At 43.2% G+C, this 27,282-nt stretch overlaps 1 protein-coding gene across 1 annotated transcript; it reads left to right on the forward strand.

The window, feature by feature from the left end:
- The first annotated feature begins 4,367 nt into the window (after window positions 1-4,367).
- TEDC1 (tubulin epsilon and delta complex 1) lies at window positions 4,368-24,404 on the forward strand. The gene is made up of 8 exons (XM_033151354.1): window positions 4,368-4,513; window positions 7,874-7,952; window positions 8,138-8,340; window positions 10,768-10,935; window positions 11,297-11,395; window positions 21,561-21,647; window positions 23,435-23,638; window positions 23,902-24,404. Exons 1-8 carry the CDS (start codon window positions 4,388-4,390, stop codon window positions 24,298-24,300), a joined length of 1,365 nt encoding a protein of 454 aa, XP_033007245.1. The 5' UTR covers window positions 4,368-4,387; the 3' UTR covers window positions 24,301-24,404.
- The last annotated feature ends 2,878 nt before the right edge of the window (window positions 24,405-27,282 follow it).

A 27,282-nucleotide genomic window follows, 5' to 3' on the forward strand; every position in this document is an offset into this window, starting at 1 on the left:
TCTTAACCCAAATGTCTGCTATCAACCCACAAAATAAACAACGTTATACATACCACTTATAATGAATGCGTAAACACAGAACAACAGGAGTATAGAGGGTGGAACAAACATACCAAGTAAGGCTAACTATGTATAGGTATACAACCAAGAGTTACAAGTGTTACTAATTAGGATTCTTCTGGAAAGCCCTTAAAGGGACAAACAAAAATACTGTTAAGTTGAAAATTTAAAATGTTTCAAAATTAAAGACCAGGAATGTACATAGAACAAGTATCAGACTCAAAAAAAAGCGATGAGGGAGAAGAGATAAGATCTGGATTATAAAAAACGTTATAGTCTATATCTGTATTAAGACCAGCAGGATGTAATGTATTAAGAAAATAAATCTGGCTTCTTTTTGCAATAATCTTGTCTTTGCTAGTTCCAGTGGGCCAGAATAAGTCCAAATAACAAAAAAAGAGAGATCTTCATCTGTGTGTGATGCTTCTAAAAAGTGTGCAGCAAGAGGAGCATCAGTCACAGTTTCTTATTCTAGATCTATGTTCAGAAATTCTAATTTTTATAGGTCTAAGTGTATATCCCACATACAACAAGTCACACGGGCACCTGATAACATACACAACTTGGGACGTGACACACGTCGCAAAGGAATGTATTACAAACTTGTACCCTTTCACATTTGTGAATTCTTTAACCTGTAGAGCGTACTTGCATGCACTGCAGTGTCCACATCTATAAAAGCCCCGCGGAGGGCCTGAAAAAAATTGTTGGGTCAACATGGGTTTTATATCTGTGTGAACCCAAAGAATCTTTAAGGGATCTTGTTCGCCGTTTTGCAAACAAAGGTACAGTATTACATCCTGGAATGTCTTGCACAATGTGCCAGTGCCGTCTAATGATTTTTTCAATGTGAAACGTCAAATGGTTAAACTCAAGCGAGATAACCAGACGCGAGGAATTTACCTCTTTGGCTGTATGGTCTGTTAGAAGTGAAGACCTGTCTCTTAATTGAACTTTTTGAAGTGCTGAATTAATAACCGACGTGGAATAACCTCGTTGCATAAGGGATGTGGTAAGTATTTTAGAATGATATTCAAAATCCTGAAGTTTAGATGAATTGCATTTTAGCCTAAGAAATTGTCCCACTGGTAAGGTGTCGCGTAGGTGTTTGGGGTGATGGGACCTGTAATGTAGTAAAGAATTTCTGGCAATGCTTTTTTTGTAAGGCCGTACTTGAATTTTTAATTCCTCTATAAAGATTTCCACATCCAAAAAGGGTAAGCCATGAGGACTTGATATACCTTCAAAGGTTAAATGAGGGTTCACTTGATTAATCCAGACATGAAATTCATTAAAGATATCGGAAGAAAATATAAATAACAGGTCATCGATGTAGCGACCATAAAATAATATATATTGACTGAAAGGATTATTATTTTTTATACAGGTTAGATCAAAGTCTCTCATGTAAATATTCGCCACACTCGGGGCACACTTAGATCCCATCGCAACTCCCTGTTTTTGTAAAAAGAATTTAGAGCCAAATCTAAAAAAATTATTGGACAGAACCAGATCAAGGAGGTCCATAAGAAAGTGTATAGGAGGTGAGGACTGATGGTGGTCGCTCAACAATTTATGAATTAAGGATTGTACATCATTTAATGCAGTGTTTTTCAACCACTGTTCCGCGGCACACTAGTGTGCCGCGAGGTGTTGCCTGGTGTGCCGTGGGAAAAATGGAAAAATTCAAGAGAATTACTTTATATATAGTCAATATAGGCACAGAGTTAAATTTTTTAACATTTTCTAATGGTGGTGTGCCTCGTGATTTTTTTCATGAAACAAGTGTGCCTTTGCCCAAAAAAGGTTGAAAAACACTGATTTAATGGAATATTTGTGTATAACGAAGACACATCCCAGGAGGCCACAATACTGTTCTCCGTGACTGACAAATTTTCAACGAGAGATATTAAATGTTTTGTGTCTCAGTGGTGAAAGGGTGCAAAAAGGTGTCTATGTAATGTGCACAGTTCTCTAATAGAGAACTTGATGCAGAAACAATAGGTCTGCCAGGAGGTGGTCCAGCAGATAAAGGAGGAGCAACAGTCTTATTAAATAAAACTGATTATATTAAGGAGGCCGAGAAACAATTAAGTAACACCAAGTTCTACATGCAGATTCCTGGAGACCCTACTACAACTGTTAAGAATAAATTAAAAAATATCTTACAGGAAGCTGTTTCCTTAGGTTACATTAAAGACTCGGTTGCTGATTTTTTATGTCCAGACTATACCAGGACACCAGTCTTTTACACCCTTCCAAAAATACACAAGGGCATTATACCACCTCCTGGCAGACCTATTGTTTAAATATTTAAATAACATGAAATAGTTTGGGAGGATTCTCCCCCTACTGCTCGTTATTCTTTTGGTTTGATCTTAGTAACTTTCTGATTTCCCTCTGAGGAAACTGACTTCTTATCCAGTGAAACAAGGAAGAGCTGGCATCTCGTTAGGGTTTCAGTTATGAGGGTTTTCATTTGAGTAATATATATATATATATATATAGTCTAATTCCACTTAGTTGTTTAGGGGCCCTCACCCCATTTTTTTGAGTTGTGTTCAGTCAAGTTTGGGTTATATCTTTATTATACCTTTACCTCATTTTAGGAATTAGTCACGGCTGAGTATTTTATACTTTTTTCCTTTGCTACTCAACAAGAAGGCATAGAATTGAGGCTGTACCTTTTATTACACAGCAGGCAACACTGGACTGTTGACTGGCATCCGCACTATATTTTATTTTACATATTTTCCATTGTCATGTGAGTTGGCACTTAGGGTAGTGCCATCTGAATTAAAGGTAAAGGGGACCCCTGACCGTTAGGTCCAGTCGCGGACGATTCATCTCGCTTTACTGGCCGAGGGAGCTGGTGTACAGCTTCCGGGTCATGTGGCCAGAATGACTAAGCCGCTTCTGGGGAACTAGAGCACTGCATGGAAACATCATTTACCTTCCCGCCATAGCGGTACCTATTTATCTACTTTCACTGCGTGCTTTCAAACTGCTAGGTTGGCAGGAGCAGGGACTGAGCAACGGGAGATGGTTGGACAGTGTTCTCGAAGCGACTAGCATGAGTTTGGCCAAACTGCGGGAGGCAGTGGAGGATAGGGGTGCCTGGCGTGCTCTGGTCCATGGGGTCACGAAGAGTCGGACACGACTGAACAACAAAATGATTCACTCACTCCACTTGCAGCCCAACTTTGAGGCGGACTTGCAGTTTTCCTTTGATCTGATGCAAAGGGAAAATGAGCAGCAAACCTGCATGTAAGAGGGCAATCTAACTATACTGAACCGTGATTCAAGTATTATTATTATTATTATTATTATTATTATTATTATTATTATTATTATATTGAATTTTTATAATGCCCTATACCTGGAGGTCGACCTCCAGGTATATATATATAAACAGCAACCCAGTAACACTCCCCTATATTTGCCTCCATGTGTGGTATTATATCTGCAACTGTCTTTGAAGACTGGAAACTTCAGCAGGTACAGAATTCAGCGACCAGGTTGTTCCCCAGAGCAATACAGTTTGAGCATATTACACCTATCCTGGTCCCCAGGTCATCCTTTGAGGCCCTTCTTCGTGTGCCTCTGATGTAAAAATTGGGGTTTGGCTTTTGCTGGCCAACTCCCCATGGGACTCTGAGCCCCCCAAGTCCATGGTCGGACAGAGAAGAATGGATGGAGGCAGGATCCAGAGGAAAGCAAGGCAGATCTTTATTTGTACTGTTGTAACAGAGTTCCCTCCCCTCCTTCCAAGGACGGAGAGATCCTGAGCAAAAGTGTGCAGGAGCCTTTAAAGACTTTGGACATTGCTCAACCCCCTTACCCAAAGACCACCCCAAAATCATCATACTGTATATACAGAATGCATATTTATTACATTTGTGGAGCGCCCTCCATCCCAAGCGCGCCCCCTGCAGGCCACAGGCCACTCTCCGCACTCGCCCTGTAAACTCCTGATCTCTCCGTGGCCTTAGCACTGGATGGCCGCCGCCGCGCATGTGCGTGCTCCCTGCCATGCGCAGTGAGGTTCGTGACGCGAAGACGAGGAGTAGGGGAAAAGGGCGCGAGGGAAGGTGTCGGGAGGGCCCCTGTTGCGCATGCGCTCACCGTGGGGGGCGCTTCCTGTCATGCGCAGTGAGCTCCGCCCCTTGCTTGGAGGGGGAGGAGGGTAAAGGGGTGCCTGGGAAGGAGTCGGGAGGGCCCCCTGTTGCGCATGCGCCCACCGTGGGCGCGCGCCTCCTGCCATGCGCAGTGAGCTCCGCGCCTCGCTTTAAGCGAGAGGCGCGAAAGGGAAGCGGCTCCGAGGGCAATGGCTGCGCGGGCAGCGCCCGCGTCGCGTCTCCCGGCGGCCGTGGGGGCTCTCGGGGCCGCCTTACCCGGGCCCCGCGTCCCCCCGGAGGCCTTCCGCCTCGCCAAGCTCGGCCGACCCCATGCGGTGGGTGGAAGGCGCGCGGGTGGCCTGTCTGTGAGGCCGGGCGGGATCCCTCAGCCCTGCTCGTCGTCATGCGTTTATTTCACGAAAAAGTTTTAAGTTCCCCATGGCGTTTCCGAGCGCTCGGGGTCGTCTTTCCGTTACCCAGCAGGTGCCGAAGCGAGCGCGGCAGAAGGAAGGCGCCGTGCTGTTCTCAAGAGGCAGGGAGTTCCGCAGAGTGGGCGCCACCGCGCTCCGTGAAGAAATAGGTGGGGGAGGCGCGGGGGTTATGTGGCGCCTGTAGTCGGGTTGCTATACCCCCTGTGGAGGGGGGCCGTCCGCTCCCCCGAAAGGCGATCTCGTTGGCAAAGTGGACCCGAGTTCGTTGTTAAGAGCTTCATGTGCTCCTTGAACAGGGACCCCTAGCAGATCGGCAATCAGTTGGCATTAATAGAATTAAAACTTTTATTTTTTTAAAAAAAAACTATATAAAAGTGCCAGCCCTTTAGATGTCAGTTCATGAAAAGGAGGAGGGCCCAGCCCAAGAGTTTGCATAAAAGATCTCCTCCTCCTCCTCCTCCTCCTGTCTTAGGATCCCCATTCTGCAAGTGCACATGGGTAAACTGCTCCTTTGTGGCTGAGCTAGATTTGGGGTGGGGGTAGGGAGGCGAAATGTCCGTAGCCCAGTTCTCCACAGTTTGTCTTTATTTGCCAGTACTTGCTTTACTGCCCTCCAGTCCTTAAAGGTCACCACCACCCTGTTGTATATCTTGTCATATGGGAGAAATGTTATATTGCTGATGTTTTCTGCTCGTACGAGGTCTCTAATAGCGTGGTCAATTTTCATCCGAATATTGCCTTCCCTTTGTCTCTGCCTTGAATGGTATCCGTAATTATCAAAGGTTATAAAAACCAGTTTGTATTTATTTAAAGTTAGATTCCATCCATTCTGCAGAGATTTAGCGGGCGTCTTTTTGGATTGTATAGAATATTCACTAAATCCCACAGCCCTCTTGTGTAAGGTTGACCGCTTGGGCACCAAGAGATCCTTTCGCTTTTCCAGGGCTTTACTTGGCGTTAACATACCTTCTGCCATATTTTGGAGCACTGAGGGAGTCTTTAGCTTTTCCGCGGCTTCATTTGGAGGCAGTATGAGTTCTGCTGTATTTTGGGACACAGCCGCAGATTGATTTATTGGGGTACTTGGTTTTTGGATTTTTTCCTTTATTATTGTGGGAGAATTCTTTGTCATGGAGTCCTCCAGCAATTTGAAGAGTTTTGAGAAGTTCATTTTCCTGCACTGAGAGTACAGATTGCCAGAGCGGCGGCCCATTTTAATGTTTTTGGTCTTTTTCTTTTTTTGTGTTTGACGTTTCCTCCTTAAGAATGATTTCCTGGCTACGTGGGTACTTTCCGTCTGACCTGTTATGGGGAGATTTAATTCCCTAAATTCAGTGTCTGGTTGTAACTTATCGCTGTTAGGGGCATTGCTGCTTGTTTCATGAGGTAGAAACATTTCTTGACTCTTAATTAGTTCAACTAAGGTGGAGAGGAGGTCCAGGCTCTCTGACAGAAAGTCTTTGACTGACTCAAGGTCTTTGCTTATCTGTGCAGAGTAGTTGCTGAGCAAATCTTCAAACATCCCAACTATGATATAACGAAGATTGTCCATAAATTGTAGCCCGGTGCTGCCTTGTCGTTCTTCTGAATCAGACGAATGAAAACCCCTTAAGTTCTCTCCAGAAGGGGAGGGTATAATGGCTGTGTTTGACTCATTTTCGGAGCTCCCAAGTGGCAATCCCTGCTCCTGGGCTGGATCTTGATCTGAGCAGGCAGCTTGATCCTCGTACCCCTTGTTAGCCAGCTCCGCTTGTTGCAACTCAGTTGCCAGGTCTATTGCAGCCCCTCTATCATCTATTTTATCCTCTCTCCTATCCCAGAGGTGGTCTACAGACCATTCGTGTGGGTGGGGGAGGGGATTTTCTAAATTTCCACATCCTTTTTTTTCCAACTGGAAAAAAGAGGGGATCTTGGTCTGCTTTTTATTTGGAGGGATATCCTTGTCACATAAGGGTAATATGCCCAGTTCTTTATAGCATTGCCTTGTCAGAACCATGACTAATTTCAAGGTGGTCAGAGCGACTTTAACGAGTTCACAGTTAATCTGACGGGCTGCAAGGAGGGGGAGAGATTTAAAGTTCCTTCTAACAGCGTCCTCCTAGCAACTCCCGGAATTTTTTGCTGATAAGACTGCTGGTTTGTAGTTATTATTTCTGAATTGAGACTCTTCTCAGTCTCTTTATCAGCGTATTATTGTTATAAACGCTCTTACTCACGCAGACAAAGCGGAGGGATAGCTTGCCTTGACGCCCGGGGGTAGGGAGGCTTCCAGAGCTGTTAAGGCCCATTGCTGTAAGGTTCGGCTTCAGTCCTAAGCACATTTATAAGGGAGTGAAGTCCCACTGAATTGGTCACAACTGCACAGTTTCTATAGCAGAGCTTTCCAAACTGTGTAGCGACACAGTGTGCCAGCTGCAGTGTGTAGGTGTGATGTGAACGCTTCCCACGCTCCTCCCGGGGCTGGAAAGGGGTTAGCGTTAGTTTAACCGGTCTGCAAAACTATTGCTGTGTCACAAAATGATGCAAAACTGAATTAATGCGTCGCAAAATGATGCATGTCTAAAAAGTGTGTCACCAGTGTGAAAAGTTTGGGAAGCTCTGTTCTAGAGCCATCTGCGTTTGTCTTGGCCCAAATGTTGTGAACCTTACATATGGTGGTTAGGTTTTTTTGGGGGGGGGGGTAACATTGGGGAAGATATGCAGCTCAGGCCTGTCTGGAGTGCTCCATTCTGTGACCTGAATGTGTTTCTTCTCATATCAGGTTACTCTCATTAGAATAGCATTCTGTTGGTTTAATGTTTTATGACTAGTTGGCATCCTTAAGGCAGCCTTCTCCCCCTCCCCCCCCCAAGTTTGTGGCGACAGCAGAACAGAAAACCTGCATTCTTCAAGTTCCGTTGTGGTCTCTAGCTTTTGCAATTTGTAATCCCAATTTCTCTTGACACGTTCCTTTTTGAAAAATGAAACCACCTAAAATTGAATAAAAGCACTGGGTGGTATTCAGCTTAACTTTTACTTAGAACAGACCCATGGAAATTAATGAAAAAATTAACACCATTGCTTTCACTGGGTTTAAAATTTAAGTTGAATACCACCCACTGTGGTATTCTCTGCTCCCCTCTGAACCATCAGAGGGACGCCTGAGTTTGGGTTTTTGTGTGGGTATGTTTTGCAGAAGGGGGATTAGTGGATTCCTTTCACCCAATTGAATTGCATTGTAAACAGTACAGCAAATGTTTTAGTGCTGTTGTCTTCCTTAAACAGACTGTAGTATTCTGGAAACTACTGTACTCTCTTCTGAAGCAATTCCAAGGTGGAGGATGGATGGAGACTGCTGACACAGGTAGCAAATTACTATTCATCTGGGAACGTATTAATTTTTTGGCAAAAAATTAGTGATAAGTGTATGCATAATACAGAGCCTTTTATTTGTTTAATAAACCCTATACCTTCTTCTCCCTATACCCCTGTATAGGGAAGCTTTTTAATCCGCAATGTTTAATCATCATCATCATCATTGTTTCCTAGGTATCCAAATCAGATTCGTCAGGAGTGTAGTGTTGAGCCTTGGCTACAGAAGACCAGAATTTTATCAGCTTCCGTCTGATGGTTCAGAGGGAAGCAAAGAACTACTATTGGTATTTTCCTGGCTTCTATGCAGAATCAGCTTAATGGAGCAGTTACTGGCCCTAAATAGAGTGAAACTTTGGGATGAAGCAACTGTTTGCATGGTGACTAATTTTTTTGTTTTATTATTATTTTTTTACTAGGAGCAAGATCTTGGAGGGTGGGGCTGGACTTGAATGTGTATTGCAGTTTTGTTGCTGTTGCCTGTTTGGTGAAAATGGCAGTGCTGGTTGTAAGAAAAGACTTATACAGTGAATGTGGTTCCCAATGCATTTTGAGGAATATCTTTAATTCCTGGTTTCAGGAATAATCTGATGTATACCTTGTTGAATAGATTACATTTTAGTCTGCTTAGGTGAGCTGAATTACAAAAGCGGTCTTGATCCATTTTTAGCAAGAAACATTAAGTATCAAAGCTTTCCTGAAAGACATCAGGAAACATATTAGTTGTGCACCGCAGTTGTTCTTTTCATCGTTGTATTTTTGGCAACTGTTGTCAATCTTCTCTTTGCATGCAATGTCGGTCCAGTAGCTCCTTCTGTGATTTTGGGGTTACGTTGTATTGGAGGAGCTGTCAGGTATGTGTTTGTGCTTTGTCTTACTTCTGTACTTTATCAAACTTCGGATTATTGGTAGGATAGATTTGCCAACAGACCGTGAGAATAATGTTAAAGGAAACAGTTGTATTCATTGTGAACGGGTACTGGATAAGTTAACTTCTGCAAAAATCTATTTTTATTAATAATTAGTATCCCACTATTTTTTAGAAACTTTATTCATGACAGTCTGCCACTTAAAAATAAAACCAACAGTAAAATGGAAGCAGTTGAAAACATTGCAGAAGAAACATATTTAATTTCAAAGTCTACTTAGACTTTGTGGGAGCTGAGGCCAGGCACATTTCCGTTTGCCATGGGGAAGCAGGTCTGAAGAGGGGAGGCCGTGGACCAGATCCAGAAGATTGGGGGCCAGAGGTTCCCCACCCTTGTTTTAGAAGAAGCCCTCATGAGGCAGTTTACATGGTGGGGGACCATAAAACTATAAAAATTAGACACCAGATACCAAAGCTAGAGCTTGTTGTATAGTAATGCCTGGTTTTAAATATACTACTCCTGTAGTAGCCTCTGAATTGAGTCATTAGTATATCTCTTGGTCGCCTGCAAAATGAATTTGTTGAACTTTGCACCTTGTTCCACAACCCACTTATGTAAGTGCTACTTAAATTGCCAATAGGTGGCAGCACAGATGTAGTGGAAAGTCTTTTCAATAGGAAAATGGTTCCATTGAGCAATGTTTTACACTTGCAGCAATGCAGAGGCTTCTTGCACTTGCCTTTTCTTGCAGAACACAGTTTCCCAGCTTCTTGGTTATGTTAAAAATGATAGAAATATAAATATGTGATGCTCCCCAAGATAGTGTAATTGTGCCACAAGCATGACTCAAATGGGGCTCTTTGAGAGTTTGCAGCATCATACAGAATCTCCAGGCAATGTGTTCTGCAACATACAATGGGGTTTGGGGTAGCTAAGAGAGCAAGGGCACCAGTCCTTCCTCAGTTTTACTGGCTCACTGCAGCCTGAAGAACTCAGAATGATTTTTAAAAGGTTTGCAAAAGATTTATTAGTTTTTGTACCAGCCTTGTTCATGTGATCACTGTTCTGGTGGGTGATTCAGCTGGCTTTCCCCCCTTGCTCCTCGTCTCCCATCTCTGCCTGAGTCCAATAACTTAGTTGTCCTGGTTGTGGACTTTATGGGGAGGATATTCATATTTCCCGCTTTAAATGGATTCAAAATGCACCCTAGCAAAATGGTTGCTGGGAGAATTGCTTTGCTTTGTTGCAATCACTATTCTCTGCCTTTTCTTCTGAGGTTTAGAAATCTTTCTGAATCTCCTGCATCTTTTGTTTTATTTACTGAAAACATTTTACTCCACCCTTGAGCAGAAAAAGGCTCCTGCTTTCAATGATCAAGAAAGCGGCTCACAGAAAACAGCAACTTGATTAACACAAAATATCAGAATGAAAGTCAGTATAGCAGAAAAACGTATTTGCAAATATAAAACATTATCATAGTCTGTGAAAGCATGAACTTGCTTTCAGTAAATCTATTAAATCCATAAGAATTAATTCTGCATCTGTGCACAACAATGGGAGCTGCCTTGCATTCACGGGGCTGCCTTGACCGCCTTAGCACAAGCAGGCAGGCGCTGGAGGAGGGGGAGATTTGCCCTGTGCCTCATGGGGTCGGGGCTCCTCCCCTGGGTGCCAGGTGCTAGAGGAGGCAGAGGCTTTGCCCACCCAGCCTTGACAGGAAGAGGCAGAAGCTGTGCATGGTGATGCTAATCGTCTCCTTGGCCATGTGGATGCATGTGAAAGCAGATGGGGGGGCACACCAACTGCTGGTTTGCACCCCCAGAAGAGTTGCAGTGGCAGACTGTGGTTCTTGGTTCTCAAAAGCTTAGCCATTCCTAGTCTAAAGATATTGGGGGAAAGTATTTTTTTAAAGTTTTTGTTCCTTTCTTCCAATTTTAGTGTGATACCCCTTTGAAAAGCCTGCAGGATGGAGAAAGCCTGGCTCCAAAATCTCATATGAAAGGCCAAAGGGATGTCCGATACCTGCAGTGGTTAAATGGCCGTCTGCAGTTCCAGTGGCGAAAATGCCACTCTGAACAGCAAGAACAATGCAAGCTCCTGAATAAGGTAATGATTTGGCTTTTAGATATTTTGTCTTTCTGCATTAAGGTTAAAGTAAAACTAGTTTTGGGTTGTAGATGTAACCCATCTAACATTATTTTGCTGCAGGCTACACTTCACAGAAAAAAATAACAGCAAGCTGCCTTACTCAGATCCTGAGAATTTTTCTTTCTTTCTAATTTTGAACACCCTGGAAATCAAAACAGAATGAAAATTCATTTATAGTTTTCTTTAGAAATTGCCAGGCGTGCTCATAATCTGTTAGCCTCAAGTGTACCAACAGTATTAATGTATTGATTACGTGATAAGTGGTGTGTGCATGTACACAGATAGATATAATTTCTAAACCCACATCTCTCTGTTCCAGGTACATTCATACACAATTGGTTCTCATACTGATCCCATTATTGGCCATTTCTCCATCACAGAAGCGGATGTTGTAAGGCAACCAGAGAATTACAAACAGGTAATCCTCCTTTTGTGGCATAGTGCTATGTTAGAAACTATGGAGAATTCTGTGAATCAATATATATGCCAGAATTGGAGGACTAGAGTTTCAGTCCTCAAGCCATAATCCACCAGAAATGGAAGTCTTCCTAGCTCTGTGATTTCCCAAGCGGACTGGCTGGTCTCTTGATGTGCTGGGTGCCTAGATGCAGGCTGATGCCATTGGACTGTGCCAGCACCTTGAGGCCTTTGCAAGAGAATTGTTACAAGCACTTGTAATCCACCCTTCACTCAAAGGTCCCAGAGTCGCGAATACATCTCTGTTAAAACCAAAAGTTGATAATATAAACTAAAAAAAAAACCCACATCCATATAAAAGCTTTAACAGTAACAGTAAAATCCCAGTAAGAAAGCTGAAAAGCAGCAGAAATGAGGCAGAAGTACACTCAGTCCCCAGTGCACCGTAGCCCTCCCCAAAAGCCTGAACAAAGAGGTATGCGTTCATCTCTCCCCAAAAGGAGAACAGCGCCAAGCATAACGCACCTCAAAGAGGAGGTTGTTGCATAAGCACGGAGACACCACAGAGAGAATCTTCCCATAGACACACACACTGTGGATCTCACTTGACGGGAGCATGGAGGGCCAATGTGTGTGTTGTGTAGGTTGCATACATTCCAAAGAGCATGGCACTCTCACATATGCCTATATTCATAGGAAATTTCATTCTCTATAGTATGTACACCTACAAAAGGTCAGATTCCAGCCTCCAACTTCCTTGAGGCACAGGAAATAGAACTTTGGGCTCCTCCCCTTCATGCTAATAGATTCCAGTATCTTTTTCTGTAGAATCCTTCCGATCATCCGCTAGCTAGGATCTACAGTGGTGCCCTGCTAGATGAATGCCTCGCTAGACGAAAAACTCGCTAGACGAAGGCATTTGTCTAGCGGGAGGCTGCCCCGCTAGACGAAAAAGTCTATGGGGCTGCCTCGCAAGACGAATTTTTTTTGTCTTTTTTTTTTTGTCTAGCGAAAGCGCGGCTGTCATTGCCGCTTCGCTAGACGAAAAACCCGCTAGACGAAAAAATTCGTAGAACGAATTATTTTCGTCTAGCGGGGCACCACTGTACACCTATTTTGCATCTAATTGGTGGTATTAAGCGTTTGTTGGCTTTGACTTTCCATGTTCTTTGTCCTTATACCTGTCGTCCCAAGTTTTTAAGTCCTTTTTTGCTGATTGTATCAGTCTACTCAGGCCTTGGTGCCAGGCTTTTGTTACGTTTTGGACTCCATAGCTTAATTTTTACTGCTCTTTGGACACAAAACGAGGAAAACGAAAACACCAGTTAGCTCTATCTACTGTCTGAGGGTGGCTCTACGTTGGCTTGGCAGTAGAGAAATATCCAAGTGTATGGGGCTAAGGAGGGAAAAAACCATTTAAATAATTCACATACAGACATGTTTTTAAGAATCATCCAGCTAAAGCCTGTGGCCTTTTGCAAATTCAAACCATGCCACTCTGGCATAAGTTACTTTGTTTATTTAAAGTATTTTGCTTCAATTTTCAGCTTACAAAGACCAGAGGAAAAGGTAATCTCTGCCCTCTGGCTTACAATCTAAAAAGAAAGAGGATGAGAATGGAGTAGGTAAAAAGCAAAGTCAGGCAGCCGTTCTTAGTTACAAGGTTCTGCAGGCCATGCAGCACAGTCAGAGGGCTGCTGCTTCCTCTCCTTCTGGGAGCCTCAGTGGTGGCAGTCAGTAGCTGGAGGGAGCAGGGATCTCACCTGAAAGCCAGGTGAGATCCAGACATGATGGAAGGTACCTGGCAGCAGCTGCTACTACTTTTCCTCTTTGGTGTCAGCATAGCTTGGCACAATAGGGAGATGGACCTTTCTCAAAACTGTATCACACTTCAGTTAAAGTTTCTTTGAATAATTATGCCACAATTGAATGAAAAAGCCAGCATATTAGTATAAAAGGTAAAGGTACCCCTGACCGTTAGGTCCAGTCGCAGACGACTCGGGGGTTGCTCGCTCATCTCGCTCTATAGGCCGAGGGAGCCGGCATTTGTCCACAGACAGCTTCCAGGTCCTGTGGCCAGCATGCTTAAGCCGCTTCTGGCGAACCAGAGCAGCGCACGGAAACGCCGTTTACCTTCCCGCCGGAGCGGTACCTATTTATCTACTTGCACTTTGACGTGCTTTCAAACTGCTAGGTTGGCAGGAGCTGGGACCAAACAACAGAGCTCAACCAGTTGCGGGGATTCGAACTGCCGACCTTCCAATTGGCAAGCCCTAGGCTCTGTGGTTCAGACCACAGCGCCACCCGCGTCCCCATATTAGTATATCTTACTGCAAATAGCCCCTTTGCTGGATGATGGTGATGATACTCATTACTTCGTGTTCTAGCTTCCCCTCAAAGGATAGGCCTATTCAGTGTTTGTGTCTGCAACTAGCCATCCTAAAAGTGTTAGCCTGCTTTTAGTGAAGCAAATAATTCATTTTCACTGCGAACTATCATAAAGTGAGCAATCTGGTTCTGACAGATAAGGTGTAATTTTTTATTTTATTTTTTGAAAAGGAATGACAGGACGTTTCAAATTAAAATAGAGCTATTTCACCTGCTTTCAGACTTCAGCACCTGCTTTTAAATGTAAAGAAATTGCCTTGCAAAGTTTCTCTTCAGCATAGTTTGTGGATATTTCCAGTCACTATTTTTGTATTTAATTTAAAACTATCATCCAACCATATTCCAAAATCTCAGAATGACTTGCAACACTTATAGTATTAACATAAACAGTTCAAGCAGATTTGTATAATATATCAGAATGATGGTCACATCTTGAAACAACAAGTAATCTGGGTTGCCAGTCTGAGATGGTTCCAGGTAGTCAGCTACTATGTAGGGTTAGATCATAGATGTTCAAACAGTTTCCCCTGAAATACAAGTTCTCCTTCTCTCCAGTGTGATCACTGAAGGCAGCCCGCCCCCTTTGCTTCCCTTCATGGTTCTCCCTGGCAGGTCACTGCTGCCTCTCCTGTTCTGTTTGTTGTTCTTTAGTCCCATGGCCTGTCACTGGTCCTTTTCTTACCTGCTTCAGGTTTGCAAGGCAGTCACAATGGGGGAAAAAATGCAAGCCTGAGCCAGGAGTGTCCTCAGGGAAGATGAATGTGCTTCATGCTTGACCTCTTGACAGGGTAGATGGCAGTTTCCTGGGATTGCCATTCAGTAGGTAATGAGACAAATGGGGAAACTGTCTGGCTTGCTGAGCAAATGATGAACATTGTGGTGACACTTTTGCCACGTGGACAGCTGCAATACGCATTCATTCTCCTGAGATCACCGTGTGCAAATCATCCCATTCCGATGGTACTGTATTGCAATATTTTGTAACGTAACATAATTATTGTGCTGTAGAAATATTTGTAATAAGCTCCTATAATGGTTCACAATTAAGATAACAAAGCAACAACAAATATATAATTCTAGCTGAAAGCAACAGTGCAACGATCAAAACAAACAAGGCTGAGCCCAAAGGCCAGCTGAAGCAACAACATTTTTACTTGTCTGCAAAAAACAGGCTGTTCCCTACAAATGAAATTCCATTTATTTAAAGCATTTTTACCATCCTCTTCAAACTAAAAAAAGGCCCCCAGAGCTACTAGTAGTAGAGATACTAGTAGTAAAACCATCTTTCCTCTCTGGCTCAAAGACTTAACCAAAAAAAGACTCAGAAGGTAAAGGGATTGGAGGGAAAGGGACAGGCAAATAAAAGTCAGGTGCTGGGATCAGGGAAGGGCCATAGGCAGGATTCTATGTGCTTTCAAGAAATAGCCTGTCGTCCTGAGCTTCCTTGAAGCGACTGTAGTGCAGGGTGTGGCCTTGCTTGAATCTGCCGGTAATCTCATTGCTGCAGCAGTAAAGGTTCAGGGGAGTCCAAGTGACACACCTACATGTCAGGGCAGAGGGTCCTGCTGTTCTTCCTCACAGAGCCATTGGTTCCAGTTGCCTCTGGGAGGGGAAAGGCTCAGTCCACCAAAATAGACCGGCCTGTAGAAAAAGTGTTGTCCTTGCCTTTCCCATCGCCACTGCTAAGAAACTTTGTCAGGGCCTCATCTGCTACTGCCCCAAGTTTGGTAGCCACTGAGACACCTGCATAAGCAGGCTGGAATATATCTCCACCCCCGCCCCGGCATGCCATCTATGGGGATTCCTCCACCACCGGCAGAATATGGCATCATCCTGGCTACAAGAGAATGCTGTAATTTCTCTACTGGCAAATACAGATGATAGATAGATAGATAGATAGATAGATAGATAGATAGATAGCACTGCTGAGATACCAAGGAATACATTAATCTGCCCTTCACATTAGAACAAGTGTGATATTTGAGATCCAGAGTACCTGAAGCTCTGCTTGTGGGCGTGAATGCATCTGAGGTCCCCTGCAACATATTTCTTCAGGTATTATTTTTTTTAGCTAGGCAATTAGTGCCCCACTGGGAAGCCCTGGCAGCGTTCCAGTAATGTTTAATAATGTTCAAGCTGGTCATTTCTACTTTGCGGCATTATTACCTTGAGCCAAAACTTTCCCTTGGCCATAATCTGTCACCTGTATGTGCCCTCAGTTGAAAATTTTCCACACCAGAAAGAGAATTAATAGAGCTGCAGTGCTATAGTTGCTGTCACCGTTTTAAAGGGAAGCTTCAGAAAAGAGTCATTGCTTGCCACATTTTATTGGCCAAGCACGTGGAGTTATTGCTTCTTGAAAAATGATACTCTGGCTTATCAAGGCCTTTATAAATTACTGGACTGTGTAGCAAACATACTTTTTCCGATGGTTACTGTATATGGTGCCCCCCCCCAAAAAAATAGGGAAGTCTGTGGCCACCCTTTCCTGAGATTTAACCTGTCCTGGGACCTGATGGTTAAGGGCAGGTACTAAATTGAAATAATTATAATAGGCTCCACTCTGAGAACATTTTGATGGACATGAAAAGGTGTTTCTGTGCAAAATTTTCTGTCTACTCTTGATTATTCTAGTTCGAAAGAAACAGAACAGCTTGCGTAGCTTTCACCTATAAACTTCACCCTCCCCAGTACCTTCAGTAGCTCTGTCTTTTCTTTGTCCCTGCATAATCTCCCAACGCTGACCTTGTAGCAGGTGGAACAACAAGACTGTAAAATAGTTAACCTATTAAAAAAAGATGTCATGGATTAATCGCTTGATATCAAGCACAGATTTAAAATGTGCGTGTGTCAGTGAACTGCCTCCTGGCCTGCTGAGGGGAACGGGGGGTCCGTTAGCATACAGAGAGCCCCGACGCCACTTCAGTAGCAGCACCTCTTCCAGCGGGGAAAGCCGCCACACCTCCAGTGGGGAGGAGAGGGAAGCAACCAGCCAGGTGGGGAGGGGGCTTAGGGATGCCACTGAGAGCCCCAGCGCCTCTTCTAGCCAGGAGCCACAAGCAGGGAGCCTGGCGGGGAGAGGGCTTGGGGATGTTGCTGAGACCCTGCGCTCACCTCGCCCAGCTGGTCAGGAGGGAGGCACGCCATTTCCGGCACCCCAGTTGCACAGAGGGGTGAAACTCAAGGAGGGTAGGAGGAGACTTGGGGTGCCAAAGTTATTATGCTGGGGGAGAAGCCGGAAGGGGCCACTCCCGGATTCTGCCAGAGAATGAGACAGACATGCTTTTTGTAGCTCTGCACTGTAAATAGTTTGCACAATAAAACTGCAAAAACCTTACAGCGTGTTAATGGAAGGTAACTGATGCAAGCATTCAAAGAATTTCTGGTTGTCGTTTATATTTGTTCCTTTCTTAGGAGAACTGGAAAAGCAATATACAATATTGACAAACTTCAGTGATCGTTCAAACAAATTAGGAAGGATGTGTGGTCTTCCCCTCTATAACTGTTGAGTTTCCTAATCATTAGTTTGTTCAGTTTTCTCATCCTGGTCCCAATCCCTGGACTTGGTGCAGGTTTCTTTTAGTCTTGCTACAGAATTTTTTCTTAATAGATTCAGCAGCATTCTAATGAAATGCATTAAAGCCGAAAATAATCAGATTCTGAATGATCTGTGAGGCACACTAGCAAAACCAGCCCAGTCCATAGCTGACATCTGTGGAGAGTCAAATGAGGAAGAAACAAACTGCAGCCGGGTGCTGGAGGCAGTGGGACTCAGGTGTGACAGCAGTTTCGCCAGCGATACACTGCTGAGTGAAACCACCATCATGGTCTGCCTCTCATACCAGCAGAGGGAAAAACAGTCGGCGAGGCACTGGTACAGCTTGTTCCTCCCACTGATGCCCCAGGTCCCTCTGGCTTACATGAGAGCAGGAGGGGCATGGGGATTGCTCAGCTGGGGGGCGAGAGCCTTCTCACGCCCCCACTGGCCTCTTTGCTCGCAAGGAGGCAAACAGAGCCAGCCAGGCAGAGGGAGCAGGATGGGCAGCTGGTCTTTTTCCTCCAGAGTGATCCACCAGGAGGAAAGAGATTGGATTGCACCTCCCAGCTGAATAGTCCTGTGCTTCTCCGGCTCATGTGCAAGCCGGAGAAGAATGGGGCTGCTCAGCTGGAAAGTGGGAAACTGCTTCCTCCCTGGTGTGGTGAGGCACTGGGGTGAAACTGCCTCAGTGATTTCATCTCCACACCTAGCAGTGTTGTGGTGGGAAACTATTTTGAACATCACGGTTGATCACCAGATCACAATGTTTGCCTGGCGATACATTGAGATGTTGAAAACCTGACATCGCCCGGCCCTAGTGTGAGGGACACCTCATGAAGAAGTGTCCAATTTCTCCTTCTGTGTAAAATTGCTGGTTACTAAATCTGAGTAAGACAGTTCCTCATTAGAACAGTAAAGTACACTTCTTTTATAGTGCAGATCTATTAGTAAATATCCTATTTCAGGTTTTGGCAATTCATCATTCAGCATAATTTTATTTGCGTTCTGATCTATTTTTAAAAGTTTGTTGAACGTTAACTAAATGCTAAATATTATATTTGTAGTCTTTGGAATTTTCATTTTGCATTTATAGAGTGCTTTACAGTGTTCACACATAAACTACAACAGTCATTCTTACAACAACCTTTTAAGGTATGTATTTTTTAATCACTATGATGCCTTTGGGTGGTTGAGGCAGAGAAATACGGGCTAGCCTCAGACCAGTACATGTGTTGCTGAGATAAGATTTGAAACACACTTTTGTCGCCACTGTAATATGGAGGGAGAGCGAGGAGCAGGAATTCGGGGGCAGCTGGGAAACTTCAGATGTACAGCCCTACAGAGACTCCTTTCTAGCTCCAGAAACCTACATCAGCAGTTTGCTTTTGTCGACAGATGGCTGCCAGAAGGCATCCTTGCCATTTTGCTTTGATGACTCCAACATAGTATATTTTGATTTCAGTAAAGCCTTTGACAAGGCTCCTCATAATATTCTTTTTGGCAAGCTGCTAATATGTGGGCTAGACAATACTATTATTAGCTGGAATTGTAGCTGGTTGATCGATCATACCAAAAAAAGTGCCAAGCAACAGTTCCTCATCAACCTGGCCAGGAGTGACTTGTGGGAACTACATGGTTTATTTTTTTAAAAAATAATTTTATAAAACAAAAAACAAATACAACATAATCAAACATAATCATCCCATTGAATTACATTAATTCAAACCTACCATACAATCCTAACTATAACAACAACAAAAACTAAACAAAACATAAAGAAAACTCTATACTTATACCTAATAGTTGTCCCTCACATTGTATATAGACTTCCTTCAATCTCCTCTTCCCGCATTCGTTGTCTTACCATCTTTAGTAATTTCTAAACATCTTGCCAAATCTTATTTACTATAAAAATTACCTAATTATTTAATCTTAACTATTTTTCTTAACTCATATTCATCTATCTTAAACACTTAACCTTACTCTAAATCTACAGTCTAGCCTTCCTAGTTATATCTAATTATCAATCTTACAATAATTTTTTTAATACAATTTAAATTTCTTCCAATCTTCTTCCACCGCGTCGTCCCTCTGGTCACGAAGTTTCCCGGTCATCTCAGCGAGCTCCATATAGTCCATCATTTTCATCTGCCATTCTTCAATCGTTGGTGGAACTACATGGTTTAACTTCTTTGTACATGATTTGGACAAAGGAATAAACCATCATATTTTTTCAGATTCCATCAAGCTGGGTGGGTTAGCTAGTGAATTAGAAGACAGGAACTGAATCCAATATGGTCTTGACAGGGTGGAGAACTGGGCCAAACAAAATTAATTCTCTCTTTTAGGCAGAAAGAATCAGATGCACAACTGGCTCGACAACCATATATGTGAAAGAAATACCGTGTTTCCCCTATTTTAAGACGTCGTCATAAAATAAGCCATAGCAGGATTTTTTTTCGCATTTGTGAAATATAAGCCGTACCCCGAAAATAAGCCATAGTGATAGGCGCAGTTCTGGAGGGCGCCAAGGAAGAGGCGGGGCTGGGTATGTTGAGGTTTCAGTAGAACGCAAACCAAATAGCTCCGTGATGCAGCGAAAAAAGGCTAATGCAGGTCTCTGCTGCATCCACAGAAGTACAGTGTCAAGAAGCCAAATTGTTCTGTTGGACTTGGTCAGACCTTACTTGGAGTGCTGTCTCCATTTCTGAGAACCACAGTTTAAGAACATGGGCAAATACCCAGTGGAGGGTGGCAGGTGGTGCATGGCACGAAGTCCAAGTGCTAGGAGGAAAGGATGAAGGAGTTCAGCAGTTTTGTCATGTGTGGCTCCAGACAGTAGGGCCCAAAAGCAGCAGCTTCCAATTACAAAACAGGATTTCATTTAAACAGTAGGATGAACCTCCTTCGCGTATGAGTTGTTTGACAGCGGAATAGACTGCCTCGGAAACGGCTAGGCTCTGTTTTGTTTGCCGTTTTTAAGCAGAGGGCAGGATGGCCTCCTAGGGATGCTGTAGATGTAGATTTCCTGCATTTGCAGGACTGGGTGGCCTTAGAACCCTCTTCCAGCTTAATTCTTACTTGCCTTGGAATGCAACTTTCAGCAAAGCTAGGACTGTCACTGACTTTGGTTTTATCTTGGATACAATGAGGTCCAGCGTGCTTTGGAATAAGAGCTGAGATTTCCAATGAAAATTGAAATGAAACAGATGACTAGGAGGGCAGTGGAGGGGCTGGGTGCAGCCGCAAAATGAGGATGGCATGTGCTTGCTTTGTGAAGATTGCCCAAGAGCTGCTCCTCCAACTTCCCCCCATTCCATGCCATGTTGCAGCTGATCATTTGACAGTGAGATAAGGTGTTTCATTGTTAGTTGTATATATTTTATCTATTGTTCAGCTAGATACGTGAAGTCCCAGGGAGAAAAAAGTGGTGGGTTTCTCCCCCCCCCTCCCCCAAAGACTTCTTTCCGTTTTTCCAACAGCAAAGGAAATTTTGGAGGACACTGTAAAGGACACTCCTGTGAAATATGTTCCCTTTGGAACGAAGGAAATGCTTTTGGAGACATTGAAAATGTCTAGTGTGAAATTTTTTATGCAAGGCAGTTTTCAGCATTAGAGAATGATCATTCCTGTGTGTTCTATGGATCAGGGCTGGCTAACCTTTCTGGCCCAGGTGCCAACCTTCTGGGGCTGCATCCCAGCAGTGGGTATCGCTGACATACACAAATAAACTTGCTGGCACAGGGATGCAGCTGTCATGCAGACCAGCCGAGGTGGGAGTGAGTTCTCCCCATTCCTCAAACGCCTGGGGAGGGTGTAATTTGCATCCCCCTGCCTGCTCCACTGCTATGTCTTCTTTTTTCCCTTTCTGCTGCAGCTGCTGACATCAGTGGGGGCTTGAGGGACCTTCTAGTTGTCGACTGAGAACAGGGACGTTGGGCTAGAATGGCCATTGGCACATTGGCTCTTCTTACCTTCTTCCACCTCTGCATTAGGCGAATGCGATCCCCCCCCCCAAAAAAATATGTGAAGAACTGTAAAGTGCTACATAAATGCAAAACATTGTTGATATTGATGGGAAGCAATTTTTAAAAATCTGGCTTCAAAACCTTGGTGGTTGGTGTGCAGAATTTGGATCGATCTGTTACAGAATCCTATCTGATCTATGCTGAGTGGCTGTATTACTTTCAGTCTCATAGCCATAGTGAAAAAGTCCCCTCCCTCCCTTTTTTTTGTTCAGTTGTTGCAGTTTGTTGAATCGGATAGCTCTCGACTGGAAGCCTTTCTCAAGTGGAAGCTCCTGGAACCAGTTTACTGGCATTGGATGGTAAGATTAAATACTTGAGGGACAAGTTACGTATTTTGTGTATTGTTTTTCTGGGGGTGGGGAAAATGTTACATGGGTATATTTTCATCGCCTTTTGTTCCAGCTTGTCATAGCAAGCAAGATTTCCTGCTTAAAAGGTGGAGAAGATTATAAAAAAAAACCTCATTAAAAGATTATAAAAATGCTTGCTCTAGATCTAAGACAGTATTTGTGGTGGGTGGTTGTGTGGAGGCCTATGGCAGTGCATGGGCTGCCCTCTTTGCTGATGAGAATGTCAAAGCAGTAATGTAAACTTGGTTCTTGTAAGTCTTGCCCCACTCCAAAATGTTCTCTGGCTCATTCGGCACCATGCCTGCTCTCCTTCCCTGCCACGATAAACTATCAAATTAGGAGATCTTGCTTCAAACCACATGTATTCCATCTTTTTTGTGGATTTACCAGTACCAGTGAAAGAGAGCTTCCTAAGAACTCATTGTGCTGCTTAATTTTATCTCAATTGCAATGCTGGACTTTGGCTGACAGGAGCGAAGCACCATGCCGTACATCTGCAGTCATTGTAAATGAAAGAAATGTCTGTTCTTCTCCCTTTGTACTTTTTAAAATATGACAGCATAAACGTTGCTGTAAACAAAAGGCCTTCATTACAAACTGCAGAGCACTAAATTTTGTGAGCCACTAAAATTGCAGTCAGGTAGCATTGTGGAATTGCAGATTTCCCTGGACAGTGTTGAATGATTTTAAGAATCAATAAAATCCTCTTTGCGTCTCATGAAGGCTTCAAGAGCAAATACATATACAATATAACAATGAGTTGACAGAATGAGTGTTTGGATTCTGTTCCCATGTAGCAAAGAGGTTAGGAATCTTTCTGTAAAGTACTTCAAAACCCACAAATGCATTTGTACTGACTTGCATAGGAGCCGCCTTAGACTTTAGCCGATAACACTTTAACACACCCACTTGAGCGCTGGTGAAATTGTGCAAGGTTTCGAGATATATGGATGCAACAACAGCAAATAGCTTATAGGCTAAGGTTACCACCTGGATTTGGGAAGCATTTTGAAGTCTTAAAGAGGGTGGTTTGGTTTGGTTTGGTTTGGTTTGGTTTGGTTTGGTTTGGTTTGGTTTGGTTTGGTTTGGTTTTTAAAGGGACTAGCTCTACATAGAGGCAAGCACCCCATTTCTAGATTCCAGACCTGGAACTCTTCCAGCTCTGCTCGAATCTTTTAAATATTTGCAGTAAATTTCGGTAGATAAGTTCTATAGCAAGCAGCTGTTTTGGCAATAATCCCTTAATGCAGAAATGGTGTAGTATTCTAAGTTTTTTCTCCCTCTTTTTAAATTTAGCAAGGTTAGGAATTTTAATTTTGGGCAATTCTTTTTAAAGTGATGTGTCTGTGTTTCCTTCCAACACAGCCATCAACAAAAGGATCAAAAGGTGGTGTGGTTTTAGTTGTTGTGGCAGAGATTTAAGAAGTCTTGCATCTGCTTTTCTTGCAAAGTCTCTCCTGACACTTAAAGTTTTTTTTTGCTCTTATAGGGTACCAGTTTCCATTTGCAAGTGCCTAAACAAATGCTCTTGCTGGGAACAAGCAACTTTTCTGTATTCTGTGAAAATAGAATATGTTGCTCGAGAACTGCATACCATTTCACAAACAGAGGTTGGATAGAAAGTTAACCTGGCTTGTTTATTTGTTCCACCAGTCTCTAGGCAAATGTGGCAAGAAGTTCCTCATTAAGAAAAATTAATACAACTTTGGAATTCCTCTGCCCCCCCCCCCTTCCAGGAGACCCTTTTCAGTCCTGAAACAGAAGGTGCAAAACCCAACAACACGTTTAACAAGGACACCATTTTGCCAAGTGCTGATCTGTATTGTTATGGCATTAAGAGAACAATTCAAGAACTGGACAGATACAGGAAAGATCTGTTGACTCTATATGATGGGCTGGGTGAGCTTATAGCCAACAAGAGACTGAGCTGCTGTGGAACGGTAAGGGTTGATTTGTGGGCCTGTTAGACATCTAGACTGATTGATTTCATAAAACTAGACTGATTGATTTCAGAACTCTGTATTTTAAGTTTTTTGACCTGTTAATAGAAATCATAACAAGATGTCTGGGGTCCTGTTTATAAAGACATCAAGGGTTTCATTGAGCTCTGTTAATTAACTAAGACTGAAAAAATAAAACTCTGTTCTCTCATTGCTCTTTTAGAGCACATGTTATCAGCTGAGTTGTCCTTTCCTCTTCGCAGGTCCGAGCAAGAGAGCAGGAACAGCTAGGAGAGAGCGAGTTCTGCGGGGCTGTCAAAAAAGCACAAGACGCCGTGGAGCTGAAGCTGTCTGATCTGAAATGCCACAGTAGTGGCAATAGAATCGGCACGATGCATGGACCATACAGACTTGTATTTAAAGGCAAGTGTTTAAAGACCACCAAAACGGCCAGGTCAGCAAAACCCCAGAAATCCATCGCAGAAGGTGCAACAGCAACAGATGTGATCAGGGATCTGAGAAAAAAAGAAGCAAGGCTGAAGGCAGAGCTGAAGCGGAGACAGGAAGAAGGCAGGCAGAAGGTTTATGAAGCTGCCCAAGGACTTGGCCAGGTGCTTTGCATCCCACCAATGAAAAGACCACAAACCAGAGATGCTGACTGAATGTAGAAGTTGGTGCTGTTCATTATCTATGAAGGGACAGTCTTGGGCCTTCCATGAGGCTGTTGTCCATGCCTGCTCCGACCTTCTAGGAGCAATTTGTATGATTACTGTGGTTTTTTGCATCTTGGATTTTGCTGTAGAATGAATGTGTGTGCCTATGTGAGAATAAAATTAATATTACATTTTTAAATTATATATATATATATATATATATATGGTTTTTCAAATTACAGTTTTACAATCACATATCCAACATAAATAAAAGATTCCAAAGAATCTCCTGGACTTCCTTCATCCCCTTTGTGGATTGTATTGTTAGTCATTTCCTCCTACATCTTTTATAAAAATCCAAATCTTCTACAGCTCCATTATATCCAAAATTCACCATTAAACTACAAGTGTTATTCCAATCCTACTAACAATTTTAACTTCTTACAATGGTTTTTATTATAAATTTCCCCCATTCTTTATTTAAATTTTGGTCTTCCTGATTTCTGATTCTTCCGGTCATTTTTGCCATTTCGGCATAATCTATCAACTTAATCTTAAACAGAAAATTAATATTACACTTAATTAACTACTTAGTTGATACAATGACTGAATTAATGTTAGCAGCGGTCTGCAGGCAGGAATTACAAGTCTCTCCCTCCTCAATCCCTTTACTTTCTCCTGTGTGTATCTGTCAGTCAGTGCTCAGTTTCAGTGGAGATAAAGCAGTCCTCAACCAGGCAGAGGGCACTAAATTGCCATGCTAAATATACAGACGAGGTGTTTGTTGTAAAAATAAATAAATGGGGTACCGTAAGCAGCTTTGCTTAAACTAATGTAAAGTACCCTTTGTGAAATCTTTTTAAAGGGTGTCACAAAATACATCTTTTTCATCCCTGCAGTAGACAAAAACTGGGCTTTCATCTCTATCCTCTAGACCACAGTGGCACCTAAGAAACAGCATCACTGAATCCCTTTGGAAGGGGCTGCCCATGAAGATGGGAAGTACTGACTCCACAACAATGAGCATGGCCGTGATCCATTGGTTTCAGTGGATCTATTCTGAGTATGACTTGGTTGGATGCCATCCATTGCTTTTAAGTTCAGGAAGAAGACCTTTATCCAACTCTGGAAGTGGCATGTCAGCCAGCAGAGTGATAATGTTTAACATCATATAAATAGGCTGTTTTATTTGCGTTGGTTCTGTGGGTGCCCTCAAGATAGCACTTTCATTGCAATAGCGCTGAATGTTGGGGAAGTGTAGACTGATTTTTTTTTTTCTACTGGGAAGATGGAATTCATTCCCTTAGTAGTGCATCCAGTATTGTGAATGCTCTGCAAAACGTGGTCCCAAACCATTCTGCGCACACACCCCATACACACCAGGAATGGGATGTTATGCTACTCTGTAGATTGGAGCAGTTGTAAATATAACATTAAAATGAAAGCTCCTTAAAAAAACAAAAAACTTAAAATGCCTTAGAAGTGAACAAGCATAACAGATACAGTGGTACCTTGGTTCTCAAATTTAATCCGTTGCAGAAGTCCGTTTGACTCCCGTAACGTTCGAAAACCAAGGCGCAGCTTCAGATTGGCACCAGCACGCCAGAAACAGTAGCTGACAGCCGCATCAGACGTTTGGCTTCCGAAAAACTTCCTAAAACCAGAACACTTCCGGGTTTTCGGCATTCAGGAGCCGATTTGTTTGTCAATTAAGCCGTTTGAGAACCAAGGTTCCACTGTACTTGTGTTTGCAAAATGTGTTGCTTCGATATCCTGACTGTTCATGTGGAATCATGAATGCCACACCAGAAAGCACCAGCCTCGTGGGATGAGGGTAAACATCTTAAGCACTCCAGGATCATAAGATTGCCCAAATCATGCTTGCCACTTTGCAGTATGGTTCTATATTCTTGCAGCTCACAATACGAATGAGGGGGGACAATGTCTACATCTGGACTCAGCAAAATTTATGGGACAATCTTTTGTCAGCATTCAGGGCCCATATGGTGAAATCCAGCCTCTGCTGAGTGATCACTGAATCCCTAGTGTCTGCAATGAGACAGCCACCTCCATTTCTGGAAGGAGGTATGCGATATAAATACCCTGCAAAAAGTTTAATTTGTTTGAGTGGTGCTGTCTTTCCCCTTCTAAGGACTTGTGAACTTTCACCTGTATGGGAATTCCCCATCTCCTGGCACTGGCGAAATGGAAGAGCTCCACCGACTGCCTCCCTCGGTTGAAGCTGGCATAATTATTTGATGGTTTTAATGTTTTCGTATCCTACCTTTTAGAATAGAAACCCTCAAGGTAGCTTACAAAACCAGCAGTAAGCGCAAATAGATTAATAAAAACAAGTCGCCAAGTACAAAATGGTGGGCGGAATAATACTCGCATGTTTTGGAATCTGATGCCCTTCACCCTAGTGCTAATGAAAAAAAGCAACCAGACTTTCTAAAAGGTGCAGTAAAGGGTCAAGTTGCACGCTTAACAACTGTTCACTCGCAAAAAGCAGCTCAGGGGGTGCTCTGTGTAGATTGGAACTGGTATGAGGAGAAGGGGTGGGGTGGGTAATCCTTTCCTTCCTGAGCTGTATTCCTCCCCGCAAAAATCACACTACTATTAGCATCCAAAGAAGCTGTATCCAGCAAATAGCACCTTAGAGGCAAATTATGATGACAGGATGATTTTCAGTGGGAAAATAGCACAGAGATGAAATAGTTAAATCTGCCTTTGCCTGTGCCTTGCTCCCTATGCAGGCAGGGATACTCTCCCTCCTGCTCCCAGACACACATTTATCCATTTCATGCCATCCCTTTAGAAGTTGATTTCCAAGGCAAAAAAGTGGGAGACCATCTAAACGCCCTCCCATCGGATGTCAAACAGATAAAACAACAATCTGACTTTTCGAAGACAGCTGGAGGCAGCCCTGTACAGGGAGGTTTTTAATGGTTGATGTTTTAGTGTGTTTTTAATAATTCTGTCTGGAGCAGC

The sequence above is a fragment of the Lacerta agilis genome, chromosome 6 (assembly GCF_009819535.1).
Source record: "Lacerta agilis isolate rLacAgi1 chromosome 6, rLacAgi1.pri, whole genome shotgun sequence".
Taxonomy (NCBI): Eukaryota; Metazoa; Chordata; class Lepidosauria; order Squamata; family Lacertidae; genus Lacerta; species Lacerta agilis.

What these genes read in the sequence shown, in the direction of transcription:
- TEDC1 (XM_033151354.1), top strand. Translation starts at nt 4,388, where the DNA reads ATGGCTGCGCGGGCAGCGCCCGCGTCGCGTCTCCCGGCGGCCGTGGGG. An exon ending in GATGGAGACTGCTGACACAG is followed by an intron (nt 7,953 to 8,137) that starts GTAGCAAATTAC and finishes ATTGTTTCCTAG; the next exon opens with GTATCCAAATCAGATTCGTC. An exon ending in GACTGAGCTGCTGTGGAACG is followed by an intron (nt 23,639 to 23,901) that starts GTAAGGGTTGAT and finishes TCCTCTTCGCAG; the next exon opens with GTCCGAGCAAGAGAGCAGGA.